Genomic DNA, 16,312 nt, shown 5'->3' with positions numbered 1-16,312 from the left:
GAATGTTTGTGTTTGCTTCTGTAACGATTTTACTGCAGTTCTGTGAACTTTTTGCTTGGAGAGATGGTCTACATTAAAATCTTTAGATACAGTAAATCTGTTTGTAGAAAGTTTCTTCCAGTTTGCTGCTGGTCTTGCTTTGTCAGACTTATAGTTACCAACAGATAAACAGGACAGATCTCTTCCTAGAGACATACAAGCCTGTACAATTAAATTTGTGTTAGTGCTTTTCCCATCTGCCTTTAACTATCCCAGAAGCTGTGTATCTCTGTGTCAGAAACTCGCACGCCCACTTACGGCCTCCTTTCTCCTTTTCCTTCTGTACATAAACGGTCCCAATGTTTTTTTCTCCCAAAATGTCAAGATGGCAGAGGGAGGCTGTGGGTCCTGGAGCCTTTGAGATGCTGAGGCTGATTGTACTCTTAACCTACATGCTAATTAAATTTTTCCAGGAGGGCAGTACACTTATGCAAATAAAATTCAATTTTTAAAATGCACAAAGGTGCAGCAAGTAATGCACCCATGGCAGCTTTCCATGGAGAGACTTAGCAAGCCTGGCAGTGTCAGTGGCACTGGGAGTGCATCTGTGCATTTATTCCTTCTCTCTCTGTCGTGAATTTCAGTTGAGAGAAGTTCTGGGCAGGTAACACGATGAGACGTAATCTGAATGCATTTGGATCAATGGACCCGGACCATTTCTTTAAGCAAAGGTGTTCTGTAGAAAGGAGGGGGAGGGCAAAGTCAGGAAAGCCACAGTTTGAATTGCAGCCTGTGGGAAGCTATGTGAGCAGACAAGTGGTGAAACGGAGATGCCATTGTCAATTTCTTTGTGTGTGATTTTCCAGGATCCTCTACAAACAGTCTTGTAACGTGTCCTGAGCCCCTCCCGCAATCAACTCTGCAGGTTCAGGCCAACAACAGTAACAACAAGAAGGGAACGTTCACCGACGATCTTCACAAGTTGGTTGACCAGTGGACAAGCAAAACTGTTGGAGCTGCGCAGGCAAAACCTTCTTTAAACCAACTGAAGCAGAACCAAAAAAGGCAGGACATGGAGCCAAAGGCAAATCCCATGCAAACACAGAATGAGACATGTGGAGTAAGTGGCACTCCTTGAAGAACGTACCTTTTTGCTATGTGTCTGACAGCCTTTGCAGAACTCAGATTTGGAGAAGGACATAAACTAAATTACTTCAGATAGTTGCTTCGTAGAAATGTCCAACTCTTTTCATTAAGTACTAGAAGAGTTTTGTTGGTTTTTTTAATTGTCTTTTGGAATAATCTTGGGAGATAAATGGGCTGCTATATATATATATATTTTAAAATATATATTTTTAACAGTAACATGCAGCAATACTTATACCACTAACCGTATGTTCTTGGACTTAAGTTTTTATTATTGCTAACGTTTTCTTCTTTTTGACATTTAACGTGAATCTTCCTCAGGCAGGCAGGCAGTGGCTGGGTTAGCGGCCTGTTGGCAGTAAGCTTTTCTCTTAGCACAAGCGGTGCAGGTACTGCGCTGAGACAGGACACTGCTCCATGTTGTTCTGACCCATGCTTGATATCCTACACTGTGCAGTACTAATCTCGTGCATCTGTAAGGCCTTCTGCCTCATGGAAACGCCATCCTCAGTGGTTTCATGGGAGTGAAGTACCACAAAGCAGGAAGTAGTGGTGCCCCATTTGTCTCTTCTTATTTGCAATAGCAGGCAAACAGTACCATGATGTGTGTCTGTGTCTGTGTTCAGTGCTTGTTTCTGTGACTGTGTGACAGTGTTGAGGACACAGCCAGAATCACAGTTCAGAATTCTCTTCCACCCTGGTCTGGTTTTCCAGATCCCTTTCTCATCCCCACAGACGAGTGGTTCCTCAACTAATTATTTTAGCTGGATTCATTTTTTGGAAGAGCGGAAATTGAGCCAAATAGGGGAAAACAGATTAATTTTAAAGGCAAAGAAATTGTGTGAGTAGAACTAGTGAAGGTAGCCACTTAAAAACAAGATAACTGGACCTGGATAGAAAACCATTGTGTTTTTGGCATGTAGAAGGGAAAAGGCTTGGATGCAGCAGTGGCACCTCATCTGCTGTTCAGGTGGGTCCTGCTGAAGCAGGAACTTGCTGATGTGTCTGTTTTGCTACCTGCTGGTCTCAGTAGATCACTGACTTCACAGGGAAAAGCACTTGCGTAAGCTTATTAAGCAGTTCTGTATCGATTTGTAGTGGCCATTAATGAACAAAAACTGGAGAGTAAATAATCCTTCTCCATAGCGATGGTTTAAACAGCATAAACGTGTTCTGGAGTGGAAATGACGTCAGAACCCCGTAAGTTCTCAGAAAACAAGTCATAAAGGTGCCTGTAAACAGAAATAGAAGATCTGGGAAGCAATGGTGAGGCCACAGGCTCTGTTCATTTGTTGTCACTTACTCTTTTTGATGTGCTTTTCAAAGCTTGTTGTCTGTTCCTTGAGATGGAAGGATCTGGTGGGGGGGGGGTGCTCTGCCTGTTTACAACTCTGGAAAAGAGATGTGGGGGAGTCATCTTAATGATGTAAACATCGATTTAGGATTAATTTTACCTTCTGCCATGTGCTGTCTTAACACGCTGGTTTTAGAGGGTTTGGTTTTTTTCGAATGTGTCTGTCCCAAGGATTTACCAAGGCTGAAGTAACTTGGATTGTTGACAAAGGATGTAGACAGGTTGGGATTCCCCGCACTTTGGTTTACGTTGTCACTTGCTGCTTGGAACACTTGTAGCTGGGGACTGAGAGCTCTGTGCCAGCTGGTGGCAGGTGACTTCATGCACCACTCCTAGTTGGGGTGTGGGCTGCAGAAGAGATGAAAATGTGGATGGCTCCTGTGTTAGGGTTGTTGTTAGGGTGTTTTGACCACAGGAGTGGCACAGCTTGCCATAGACCTCTTCAAACCTTCCAATATGAAATAGCAGTGCTGAACTGCATTCACTGGGCTGGGAGCAGGAGCTGCCACTGTGCTGCATCCACCCACCCTCCTGGAGCCTAGGAAGCAGAAAGCAGAGCCACAAATGTGGTGAAGGAGTCTTTTAAAGCTGTATGAGCACTGCTGTAGTTGAGTACCTTTTCAAATTAACCTTCAAGGGGATCTGAAGTGAAAGAAGAACAGCCAGGAGAAGAGGGAGGAAGCAGAGAAGATGCTTAGCCTGGGCAGCCAGGAGAGTGACCCAGTGACACCAGTTCTTGGAGTTATATGGAGGGATGTTGTACTTGCAGTAAAGCAGTATGGAGTCCACGCTTCAAAACGGTATTAGACAAAAAGCACTCAAGAAATCACAAAGGATTGAAAAAAATAGCTTTCTAACAGGGAGCATGTAAAGCTCAGGCTGTACTTCTTCTGACCATCTGTTAACACCATCTTTTTGTCTGTTTTGATTAAATGCAAGATTACCTTTGCAATAAAAGATAAACAGGAGCGCTAAACAGATTCACAGCTCATCAGAGAAGTTTTTAATAAGGTTTTATGTTGGAAATAAAAGCTAGATAAATTGGAAGCATGGTGATGCTTATCATTCTTTTTATCTTTGATAGTGCCAATGATTAAACACTGGAACAAACCAGCAGGAAAGTGGCAGGGCCAGCTGTCTCATATATTGCAACCGAATATTTTGTTGTGGGAGAAGCTAACACTGGCCCATTGTAATAACTGGAAATGCAGGCATTTCTAAATTCACTTTGGAGGTTTTGGGAAAGGAAAGTGTCTCCTTGAAGAGTTTTTAGGCAGGAGTAGGAGATGTGTGAGTTGTCCTGTGGTGCTCTGTTGGCTGCAAGGACAGCACCAGGGATCAGCACCAGGCAGAGCTCTTCCACGCAGCCATTGAGCATCCTCCTAAGGTGCAAGTCCAGGGTATGTGTCATACAAGGTATAACATCAAACCAGATGGCTCTCTTTTTCTCTGTGTGCATTTTTTCCCCCAAAAACAAATTTGCAGTAAGTCATTACTAAGGGTATTATTTGAATTCTCTCTTGCTGTCCACAGATTGCTGTGTAATAGGGAATAGGAGATACTAGGCAGAATTCAGTCAGTCTGCCTGCAAATAGCTACATCTCTCATGCTTATCCATCTTGAAGGCGTGATGAAGTGATCCTTTCTTGCAGGTAATTGTGGTTACCACCAGCAGGGGAATACATCTAGGACCGTGAGCTGCTTTCTGTGTAAAAAGCACTGGGTATTGCGTGGCTACAGACTTTATTTGAAGATGTCTGGGAACAAAGAGTGTAGCAAACATGTTTTGTCCCTTTGTACTGTTACGTGACTATTACCAAAAACAAAAAGCTGTAAATGTGCTCTGAGTCCGTGATCTGGTTGTATCTGTGGGGCATACCAGTCTGTGTCAGTTGCTGACGTGTGTGGCAGTGTAGGCACTGTTAGTAATCACTGCACATCTGTTTGCCTTTAGTGCACCTTTGTTTTAATGAGCCGCCTGCCTGGGAAGCAGGTGCTCTCAAGGTAGCTGCAGATGTGAGAATGGAACAGAAGGACTATTAACACCTTTTGCTGTGTCTTCCATGTCAATTGAATTGGATGAATGTTATGAATGTTACAAATGTGATGCATTTGTGCTTGATTGAAGCTGATCAATGCTGCCTGCTTGCTCTGAATGTCAGAGAAGCTTTCCAGGAGCTTGAAGAACACAATCTTCAATCTCCAGTAGTACCTCTTAACTTTGGGCTTTCAGTACACTGAAAAAGGAGGGATAAGAACCAACTGGAGAATTAGAGGATTAAAAACAAACAAGCAGAAGCCGCCGGTCCTGTATGAGCACAGGCTGTTGTTACACCTGTTTTCAGTGTGCTTTAAACATGGGCTGCTTGAGTTGGTGCGGGATTCGGATCTTGTGCCACTTGCTTTCAATTCCCAAGATTACTTCCTTACAGATTTTGTCAGCAAGGTGCAGCCTCTGTGGCTTTTCTAAAGCTGAGCAATCCAGTGCTGTTTTGAGGACTGTACCACTGCTGCTTGCTCATCTCAGTGTTTCAGTTGGTTTTTGTGTGCAGGGTTGTGTCAGCCTCCGTCGGTGTTGATTCGTTGATTCTCCAAAGACTGTGGTTTACAAAATGAGTTTGTTGAAGCAGCTGCAGTACAGGGGGAGTCATGAGGTGGATGTCTTTGTTGTTCACAGCATGGGGTTTGCTTGTTCGAAGTGTGCAGCAAGGTAGAGGATGCAACCTTACATTGTGTACATGCCTTTGTCATCACACAAACAGGTTTCAGTGTGTATGTGGAACATTTGGGTTTGCAGCACAATTGCATTTATTCCTGGCTGACACTCATAGCCTTAAATATAGCTGCTGCTTTACTGAGTTGATTAGCTGAGAAAGAAAAGGTAAAGCATTATAAATCAGGTAAAGAAATAGATTACTCAGCATTTGGAAAGATCTGAAAAGAAGGGTTTTTTTCAGTTATAAGTGCTGAACTTGCTAAAATGTCACCTTGCATTTTCGGTGCTACTTGATAGATCCATTGCTTTTAGAAGAGATTCCCTCTACAGGTTAGGTACCTCGACTGGCATTCTTTGTCAGCCACTTCACTCACAACGAGGTGGAAATCATTGCTCTGAGGATGCCAAGCTCGGTTCTCTTAACAGCGGTCAGAAGTTGTCATGTTGTATAAATGTGCACGTCCTCAGTCGCTCTGTTTGTTGGTCTTTGCTCTCTGCTGTTAGTTTTGGTGAATCTTTATGGATGACTGGTTTTAAATTCATTATACCAAAGTAGCTACTTCTCAGTTTGGTGTTTGCCATCACATTCACGTTTCAGATTAGAACTGGAGACAGAGAAGCAGTGGAGGGTATTGGATGCACGTGTGCTTGTAAAATTTGCTTGGGAGCACAGGTGAGTGCCCCAGAGCAGTGCATCGGAGTGCCACTGCCATTTGTATTTGTAACTGGGAGACTAAAACCAGAGACTAGAGTAAGCATTCCACATATGTGCATTTCCTCTGAATTTTCACCTCTGTGCTAATTCTGTTAGTTTGATGTGAAATGTTTTTGTTATTAATGGGACGCTCCCAAAAGTGAGAGTATTGTTTCTTCTTGTGTCGTGAATAGGTGCTGGCTTGGTGAGACCCATGGCAGGGAGTTGTAAATTATGTGAAATTTAAAAAGCGAAGAAATACTGTAAATCTCATCTAGATTGAAACCAGGCAACGTTTTGTATAATGATTGTTTCTGTGGCATTGTGCTTTATGAAGCTTGAAATTCTGGTGCCCCTGCCATCCCTACATTTAGGAATATGGGCCCTTTCTTAGCATGCAAAAACAGAGTAATTGAAGTGAATGTTAATTGAATCTCAGCAAAACAGTGGGACTGGCTCCAGCAGCCCATGGGCAGGATCAACTCCCACTGAGTCTTTCTGGTTTACCTGACCTGATCCCACACCCCCAGTGCTGGATAGTGAACCTCCATGCAAAGGCTTCCTTTTTTCACCACCCTTGGTTTGGCTTGGACGAGCGGCCCAGCATGAACACCTCTCTACAGCAATAACCTGCTTTGGGAAGGGCTGTAAGAAGTGCAGCGAGATTTGGTTTCATTCTGCATTTAGCTTAATTTATTTACTTCTGCACACAAGATGCAGTAGCAATGAGGGACAACTGGGTTACTTTACACATTAAAGCTTTACCAGCGATTTTGCGGCATTCCATTCTTACCTGTTCAGTAATGTTTCCTGATTCCTTAAACAATTATATACCGAGACACCCTTCCCTGTGTCAACCTTTGCTATTAATTTCCAGAAAAGAATTCAGGTTAGAGGTGTGAGGAGGCCCAGAGCTGGGCTGTCCTCCTGTGCATGCAGCCCCTGCGTCCCATGGATGGGAAGATGGACGCTTAATAGCCATGCTTTTTTATTTTTCTTTTTGTAGGTTAATTCAGTAAGAACAGGATTGGGGAAAAGGTGCATTGTTCCAGTGTCTTGTCCCATGTCAGCTGCGCTAACTCCTGGAGTTTCACCATCCCTGCCAGTGCCTATGCCAGGTACTACCCTTTCTGGCACAGTAACACCCTTTATGATGCCTCTTTGTCAGTACGGAGGAGTTTTCCCTACGCCGCTTTATGGAGCGCAGTGGTCGGGGTCAGCAGTGCGGCCAGGACTGGTAGGAGGGCAGAGCATTGCTCATTTCTCTGCTCTTGGCAAAGCTTGCTTGCAGATGTACCCTGTGCCGCTGCAGCAGCCCGCAGCCGACCCGCCTGGCCCGCGTGTAAGAATGACATAGCTCAGTGGGCTCTGATAGGGGTGACAGTGATAGCGACCTCGTGTCCATCTGTAGATGCCATATGTGTCGGACAGGCGTGGGTCTGCAGCAGGCCTGCCAGCCTGCACAGCCATACACTGCATCCAGCAATCACTGTGATGGGTTTCACAAAAGGTCGTTTGTTTGTTACGGCAATATCTGCATATGTGTCATTGCTGAAGACACTTTATTATGTTGTGTTCTGTTGTTTTACACTTGCAATCCTTGAAGTTGATGTACTTGAATTGATGACTAGAAATTGTACTAACCTGCAGGAGTACAGTGCCTTGAATATCAGCTTTTCAGTTCCAGCTGGAAAGAGATGTAAAAATATTTGAAAGATGTATTTTATTTATGATTTGCCTGTGAGTAAAGTTCTTCTTCTTTGCAAAGATATTGAAGGTTTACAGTCGAAGCTTGTCCTCAGTTTCATTCTGCTGTAAATGCTTTAATTTTAATTGATGTGTTGCATTTTCATTTCCGAGGCTTTAAAAAACAAAAGTGAGGTGAAGTTTGTTTGAGATACTGATGGAAATTTATTGTGTCTGTAGAAGGAGTAGTGAAATGCACATTTTAAAATAGGAGCATTTACAGAGTGATCCTAGTGAGCTGTACATAAGAACAGGTCGTAGCTTCGGGCAGTGCAATCCATTCCTTACAGCCTTTGGTAAAGCCGCTGCAGGTTGCATCCTGCTGCTGTAGCGAGCACACAAGTACTGCTTTCTTCCAGACCACAGCAGCCAATTGGATTACATTTTCTTTCCCTACTGGGCTTTTATAATTTAGTTAAGTTACAAATCTATGCGTGTTCCGTAAGTGAGAAGCCTGATGGAAATCTGGGTCGCAGGAGCACGTCCGCAGGTCGCTGTCAGAGCCGTGTAAGTACACGTGTGCATGTGCTCTGCCTCCAGTTCCATGACAGAGGCTAAGAACGTGTTTTGCCATTCAAGTGCTAACAGTATTCACATTGAAACGGGATAAAAATTGGAAGCTATTATTTTTCTTCTTTTTTTCCCTCTGTGAGCAATGAATGCTTCAGCTTTGGAATCTCACCACCTTTCATTGGATTTTTATTTTTTTTTTCCTGTTTTTGTTTTTAATCAAGTTTGCACCGTAGGCGGCACGGAACACCTCTCTCCTGCTTGCGGGTTGCTTTTTGCCTCTTTTACTGTGCTTAGAGTCTGCATCTGCACCTCTCAGTCTAAAGGCACAAGGTAACCACTGAGACTGATTTGCTGATGGTAAGTCCCATTTCTATGGACGGCACTAAGGGCCATCCCTAAAGGCACAGGGAGCCAAACGAGCGGTCGAACCTGAAGGCACGTTGCTCTGTATCTCTACTGCAATGACATTCTATACTGTCTGCTGACGGGCAGAGATGTCTTGTGCTGCCAAGCTGTGAATTGTATAGTTCTATTGTACTTCCAGCATTATTCTGTCTAAATTATTTTGTTTGTACCCTTTGAATATATTATTCCATCAATTCAGTTAGAATTGAATTTTATAGACAATTATGCAGAGTCTTCTGCCTGGGCAAAATACTTACTGTAGTAAGAGATTTCTGTTCTCTGTAACATGTATCTTTAATTTGTTTGGGTTTTTTAGATTCATGTCTGTATGCTTCATGAGCAAACATGGAAAATATGTTCTCACACCAGTTTTCCTTCAGCTTGCACTGAATCCTACAGTTTGTCGCTATTGCCTGTTGTATAGTCCATTCCTTGTATACTGACAGAGTCAGTGGCACTAAAAGCCCCAACAAATTGTATAGATTAAAAAGAAGAAAAAAAAAATAAACATTTTGTGCTTGAAAACTGTGTGAAAAACCCAATGTTTTTCTGAAAACAGAAGAGTGTCAATGCCCTGTTCTCTCGGATAACTCTGCGCCTGTTTTCCAGCCTTCCGTGCGAAGGATTAGATGTGATGCCTCCACTGCTGCTCGGTGCCTGTGCAGAGCTGCGTCCCACCTCTCGCAGCTGTAGATGTGCAGTGGTGCTCCAGAAGCAATGTAGTGCCACCCCGCAGAACCTCACTGCTGCTGCAGCATTTCTGGTACTCCGCTGCCACAAAGCAGGCCAGGCTGGAACATTAAATGGGTTATTTTAAGAGATGGTATCTTTAGCATCTCATTTGTACTGCCAGCAATACTGCAGTTGGGTAGGTGGTAAATGAGGCGTTTGGGCCGTGCACATCCCACACTGCCAGTACCAGGGAAGCCCCATTAGCATGATCCTGGCATAATTTAAATGTGAGGGAGGGCACCGAAGAAACTTGGCCCCAGTACAAGTTTGTGTTGCATGCACGTTCTTGGCAGTCACTGATGTTGGTGTAGGCTGCAGTAGAAATGAGGAAGGGTTGTGTAGGAAGAGGTTTGGTACCGCTTCTGTGCTTCTGCAGCTTTGCTGTGGGTATCCCATGTGTGTCAGGTGTCAGCCCTGTGCTGCTGGTCATCAGGGCCTTCCACTCAACCATGGCCAAAGCTGTGGGAGCAGATGGGGCTGCCTGGTGCCAGGTTTGGTCCAGAGCTAACCGTGATCATTTTCTCTTTTAAAATGAAGCTTTCAGCATTTTAGTGCCTGCTTTCCTAAGTGGGGAGTTTTTAGCCAGTGGTGTGGCCAGAGGTTGATGCTTTCATTTCAGTGTTTGTGACTTGGATTTTGTGGCTTCAGTTCTTCTGGCTGTGAACTTCCAGCTATGTTCTATTGTCCCTGATCGTGCTGAAGGGAGCTTTGGCCCTTAATAGTAATTAAGCAAATGACTCTGGATGGACACCACGGGGCTGGTGCTGCAGCGTTGGTGGAGGGACAAGATGTTGAAAGATGACTTCCTGCTGCTAAGTCACACACCTGGTAGTCAGAAATGGAGTGCGACTGGTCCCATGTTGGGAGTGTGTCCATCAGCAGGGAAGAATGGGAGGGGATCCTGCACCTTTCAAGGCTCACTTGTTCATCCCAGCTTAGCCTTCCTGGCCCATGTGTTCAATCACTGATGTGAAAACTCCCCCTTGTTTAACTGTGGTCTTCATTCTGTAACTTAGAGTTAATATTGCTCAGGTGTCACTTTACACCTACCTCTCTTCCATCACTGTCTGGTACAGCTTCTTTCATTTTTCTCTGAGATATTTGACATTGATGGTTATCAAAAACAGGCTGATGAACTGAACGAGCCAGTTGGTGTTGTTCAGTAAGCATGAGTTTGTTATGGGCAGTTTGAGTGGTAAACACGTCCTGCTTCATTCTTTGAAAGTCAGCCCTGGAGAGTTTTGAATAAAAGTCTCCATTCTGAAATTCCTTGACCTCAGCATTGCTTTCCTCGTCCTGCCTGAAAAAATGGCAAAGATTTCATGACTTTTGAGCAAGGTTTGCATCTCAGAAGTTAGATAATATGGCGAAAACCTGCTTAGTTTTCTGTACTGCTGCCAAGGACCCCCTGCCTGAGTTTCAGTAACGTGGTTTAGAGTTTTGGCTTCGTTGAACGGTTTGCAAATGTTTATTTCCTATGTGATGATTTTGTTCCAATTCTGCCCTTCTCAATTGCTGATTTTTGGTGATGTTTGTGGGAAATGATGGCTGTGCTGGAGAGGTGTGTCTGCTGAATAGGGGCGAGATCTCTGCAGGGTCCACAGAATCATAGAATATCACAAGTTGAGTCCCGTTGTCACAAATGGATGACTGTCTTGCTATAGGATCGAGACTATGAAATAGCAAAAACATAATCACATGGAATCTCTTGACATGGTTATTTATTAAGTCGAGTACGGGTTATTTTTTGTCAGTTCTTTCTTTTCGTGTGTGTGTGTGTTTTTATGGGGTTGACTTGTGCTTATGCAGCTGTACCAATGCAGATGTGAGCTGAGATTCAGCAGGGTATTTGTGCAGGCTGACTGCTGTGCTGATTGCTATGTTTCTCTTGAATGAACCTGGTAAATACAATTATCTTCCTGTCTATACTGCTGAAACTGACTGTTGAGCAGATGCGGGCTGTGTTGTGGTTGATGTGCCGGTGAGGGTTGCCTGAGCAGGACTTGCTTTTTCCTAAGGTCTGTTTGTCCTGTATGTGCATCAGGCTGGCTCTGTGCTGGCCCTGGCTCCACGTTTTGTTATTAATGCAGATAAGCTGCTGAAGTGCACCGTAATAAAACAGATTTTAGGAGCTGTCAGGTTACAAATTCTGCATTGTGAAAGCATTTCTTGCTCAAAGGACTTGGACGTACTGTGGTGCTGAAGTTAGCTGCATCAATAAACAGATTACATGTAACTGATTCACCTGGAAGGCTCATACCAGGAGGCAGTACCTCCTTGTTGTAAAGTGTGCGGTCCCTTCAGAAAATGTTGTATGTAACTGAATTCAGTGCTTTCTTTGGTGCTGCCAAAAGCTCAGGCTGCCTTCAGAATAAGAAGGAAGAAGTTGTCCCCTGGGACATGGGCTGAGTATCTGTGAGGGTTTCTATCAAGAGCCAGGCAACCAGGAGGGCTCACTCTCATTTTGGCTTGATGGCTGACCTGCTGTGGAGGCTGGGGTACATCCTGTTGCTGTCTTAAGGTTTTTTCCTGTTACCTGGAGATCATTGGTTTTGTCTCATTTCATTTGTCCTGGATGAACTTCAGTGCCCGATGCTTGTTTTTATTAGTGGGCAAATGGTGAGAACTGTGGCGGGTTCAGGTGGATTTACAGAACTGATGTTGAGCAGAAGTTTGTGGGAGGACGGCAACCAGGACAGCTTTACTGCCTTTAAAACAATTCTTTCTATGAACAGACAGAGCAAGAAAGACAGAAGGGAGAAAACTGGGGCTTTGGTTAATGAGAGCAAAGCCCCAAACAGGGAATCCCCCCAGGAGCCATGCCAAACAGACTGTTTGCATAGCATGCTTTTCCCCCATGTCCCATGTATTCCCTTCTGCCCTGAAGTACTCAATGCATTTTCTTTTCTGGAAGAATCTAACAAGCTTTATGCTCTAAAGGAAATGTATGTGCTTGCAGCCGCAATAAGCAGTGTGCACGTTGCTGGGGTATAGAATGAAGGATGTCAGTGGGTGAGTGCCAGCAGGACGCGTGCTGACCCTGACCTGCTGCTCCCACCAGGTGCTCAGTGTATTCCCTTCCAGCTCCATTATGAGCCCCGGATTCCATGTAGCCTCTTGCCCTTAGAGAGGGGCCTTGCTCTAAAGGAATGGGTGAGGTGCTCTGGTTCTGCTGCAGCGCCCTCTGACAAAAGGTTTTAGGAACGCTTATTCCACAATCTCAATATGACACACATGTCTCTCTCTGAGGATTTCGGGTTCTGTTCTCGTGCAGTGCCTGAACTGGCTCTCGTGGAAGCGCCTTCGGCACGCTGCGGTCTGTGATCTCACGTGGCCATTTTGTCTTTTAGATACTGAAAATGCGATCGCCAGCGACTGACACGTGGCCCCCGCAGCTACGGTGCCAAGCGCCAGGTCCCGCTGCAGCTAAAGAGGAGGAAGAAGAAGATGGGAAATGATTTGTCGTGTGTGAGAAATTCTGTGCCGTTCTGGTCCATTCGACACAATTTTGTAACTTCTTTCTAATCATTTTCTTTCTTTTTTTTTTTTTTATTTATAGTTGGAAATACAAAAATGTTATGCAAAAAATAATATTAATAATAATAATAAAGGAAAATTATTTTGGGGGAAAAGGACTTTGTTCCAAATTGTTCCCTTCTGTTTTGAGCCAGGTTCCTGTGAGCAGCTTCAGGAGGAAAGGGAGGAGGAGGAGGAGGAGGCATTCTTTCAAATGCTTTTTGTTTCATGCAGTTAATTGTAATTTAAGTGATTATGCAAAAGATGAGCCAGGCACATTTATTCCAGTCCCACTAAAAAAGAAAGATAAGTTCCAAGTCCATTTGAATTTCTCGCAGTCAGAGCTGTTCTTTTGTACAGAGAATACTTTAAGATCTGGTTAAATTAAGTAAAGAAACCTACGGAGACTTCACTGGAGAGTAACTTTGTACTTGTCATTTCCTTTTTTTTTTTCAGCTCTTTCTTTTTCTTTGAGACTGGCCGCATTTTCTTGCCAGAGTTAAATACAGTTCTCAAGTCACTTCTAATTTTAAACGTAAGCCTGAAATCCTTCTGCAGACAAGTCAGTAATTGGAGCAGTTTTTAAAAGACTTTCAAGTGCCTTCAACAAGCTAAAATTATGGTGGTGGGAGATTTCTTTTTCCTTGATTCACTCACAATAGGCTTCAGCAGTCTGCTGGGCTGGGGCAATGTACAGAGCCGTTTGTAGCAATAATCTCATGAGTAATCATTTATTACAAAGGACTACTCAACTTTTTTTGTTGCTTTGTTTGTAGAGCGGTGGCTTTTAGTGCAGTCCCTGAGGAGCAGGAGCGCTGCTTTTTGCTGTTGCATTCTGGCCCCAACTCTTCCAACCCACTGCCGTGCATTCAGAGTTCAGTGGCTTCCCCTCAGCAGGGTCAGACCCCATCTTCTTTTCACTCTACTTCCAGTACCAGAGAAATATGAATTTCTAGTTGCCCACGAGCCTTTCCGTGTCATCCCTTCTCACATCCGGAGCCTGGCGTATTTTTTTGTTGTTATCTGCCATGTTTGTCTCTTCCAGCTCTCAGTTCTAAATAATAAATCTTATTTTGATGCCGCTGGTCACTATTTCCTTACCACTGCAGCTCTCATCTGCCCTTGAGCCGGGTTTGGTTGTGCTGCTGGCACAGCCGAGCTCAGGAGCCATGAAGTAAAGTGCTGTTAAATGCCTGGGAAATTCAAAATTGAAGCCCTGGTGGCAAAATAGATGTTGGTGCTAACTTTGTGCTTCTCTGTGTTGCCTCCTGTCCTGCCTGTGTCTACGAGAATGGAAATAACCCCCTGGCTGAGAGCAGAGCTAGGCAGGTGCTGCGGGCTGTTGGTGAAGTATTGCTTGCTCTCAGCTTTCCCAATGCAGGAGGGTTCCATTCCCTTTGGAGCAGGGGATGAACAGGAGCCTAATGCACACCACTCCCTCCCTTCACATTCCTGGCCCCTCCAGTCTGCATGGAGCGCTCCCCATCCCATGGCTCAATGTGGAGATGGCAGTGCCACAGCCTGATGTACTGCTCTATGCTGAGCACTGTGCCACCGAGCACAGCAACACCGTGTTCTACCACCGCCTGCCGTTTTGCTCCTGAGCAGCCCTGATGAAGGTTCCTTGCTGCAGGGCAGTGCCCTGGGGTGCCCGCTGCCTCTCCAGGGCCTCACCCTGCCTTTCTGATGCCTGGACCCACTGCTGCTTCTGCAAACCCTTGGGCTCCTTCATGGCCACAACTTCAAGAACGATCTGTGAGTATTTGGATTAAATATAGTGGTTAGTATCAGGACTGATGACTTTGGGGTTGCAAGGGAAGGGACCACTGCGAGGTGCAGCACTGTGTATTAACAGTGGAACTTGGAAGAAGGTGACTTCAGAGCCAGCATCAGCAGCTCCGTGATGTGAGTAAGGGCTGGGACAGCACAGCTTTGGAGCTTGCAGTGCTCCTGGTGCTTCATATGGGTTCGGGCAGCCCCAGGGCTCTATGCTGGCATTGCCACATGCCTGCAAGCTGCTGCCTAATGCTGACCCTTGGGAAGTGTTCTTCCATGCCACCTGCCAGTCCCCCCAGCTCATACAGGCCTGTGCTGCCCCCTGGGAAAACAGCTCTAGGATAGAGAAACAAATGCTCCCATTTGGTGCTGAGTGCTATGAAAGCAATTCGGCTCATCTGCTATAGGCGTAGCCATGCCCAGTATAATGGTACTCCTAGGCGTTTGCCAGTTATTCTGAAATTCCTTTGAGTGAATATATAAACAACTTCTTACAGTCTAGCTATTAGTAGTGTAGTTCATAAGGTGCACAGTGAGTACCAAAGTGGTGTTTGGCTGTGGCTCTCAGGGTAGAGCTGCATTGGCAGCAGCTCGTCTCCTCTTGGGCACCCCGGGTAAAGCATGGCAAGGTGTAGGTTGGTACGAGGCCTATGGAGACTGGGAGATGTGGGCTTGGGCCTCCTGCTACCACCTTGCCTGGCCCAGAGCAGGGAATGGTCAGGGCCTGAGTGGCCCTAGGGGACCCCACATGCATTTGATGGGCCCTGTGCTCCCATCCCCATAAGGTCAGTGTGACCCATGGGGCAGTGGTGTTGCTAGAGCTTGGGCAGAGCTCCAAGGCAGGAGAGCCCAGAGAAACATGCAGTGCTGGTAGGCAAGGGTGCTTAGCAACAAGAGCTGTGGAAGATGCTGCATTTCTCCCTGACACCCTTGGTGCTGTCAGAGCAGGGTATGCAAACACTCGGTGTGTCAGCGTGACCGTGCTCCTAGGAAACACGGTTTAATTTGAGCAAAAAGTATATATCTATATTGTGGCGATAGAAGGACATAACTGCAAATGTTAAAAATGCAGCTTAACTTCCTGTAACACTGACTTCTGAAGCAGAAAAGTATTTTAACTGCTACCAACGTAGGGAAAAAATGTGGAAAAGTCCTCAAAACCCTCACTGGAATTAAACAGTTTCAGTGAGATTTGAGAGCGTGTGTAAATGGTTCATTTTCTGCCCTCGGTTTTTTTGGCACTTCAGCACTTGGAGCAGGAGAATCTCTGGAAAGAAAGGGAGGAATAGATTTGGCGAGATGCTGATTTGATGCCGGGCACACATGGAGATATTTGTGGCTTTGAGATGTTTAAGGGGGATCCCAAAGGCTGTCAGCATAGCCACGGAAATTGGGAGTCAGCTCAAAACATCAAACATAACAAAATAATTGATAAATATTTGCTGTTGCATGTGAGAGCCCAGACTGCCGGGGCTATTGGCTGTGTGTGCAGCTCCTGGCAGCAGCTGACATGGGGAGTGCTTGGGATGTCGGTGTATGAGGAGACTTTGCAGCCTTAAACGTGACACTTAGAGGAATTACTGCCCAGCCTAACCTGGCTTTGTTCTCCTTTTTTAATCTGAAGTCTGCGTTGGTTTAAAACAAACACCTGTGAATATGAGTGGTGAAAGCTCAGCAGTGCTGTGCCCACCAATTGGTGGCAGAGTGAACCTTTGTTTTCATGTACCTGGCGGTG

At 45.1% G+C, this 16,312-nt stretch overlaps 1 protein-coding gene across 16 annotated transcripts in view; it reads left to right on the top strand.

Annotated features, from left to right (window-relative positions):
• The window catches only part of WNK2 (WNK lysine deficient protein kinase 2), a 95,628-nt gene extending 81,746 nt beyond the window's left edge, over positions 1-13,882 (top strand). For 10 of the 16 annotated variants that reach the window (XM_015874764.2, XM_015874755.2, XM_015874757.2 and 7 more), the window contains 2 exons: positions 846-1,099; positions 6,896-9,046. In XM_015874764.2, the coding sequence (XP_015730250.1) occupies positions 846-1,099; positions 6,896-7,246 (605 nt within the window). In that variant the 3' untranslated portion in view covers positions 7,247-9,046. Of the gene's footprint in view, positions 1-845; positions 1,100-6,895; positions 9,047-12,635 lie in introns of those variants that run through there. The other 6 variants (XM_032447248.1, XM_015874760.2, XM_015874766.2 and 3 more) reach the window with 4 other exon arrangements.
• Positions 13,883-16,312: the final 2,430 nt, after the last annotated feature.

Source organism: Coturnix japonica, chromosome 12 (assembly GCF_001577835.2).
Source record: "Coturnix japonica isolate 7356 chromosome 12, Coturnix japonica 2.1, whole genome shotgun sequence".
Classification (NCBI taxonomy): Eukaryota; Metazoa; Chordata; class Aves; order Galliformes; family Phasianidae; genus Coturnix; species Coturnix japonica.
The sequence above is the reverse complement of the archived record's forward strand: the minus strand, read 5'-3'. Positions and strand labels throughout refer to the sequence as shown.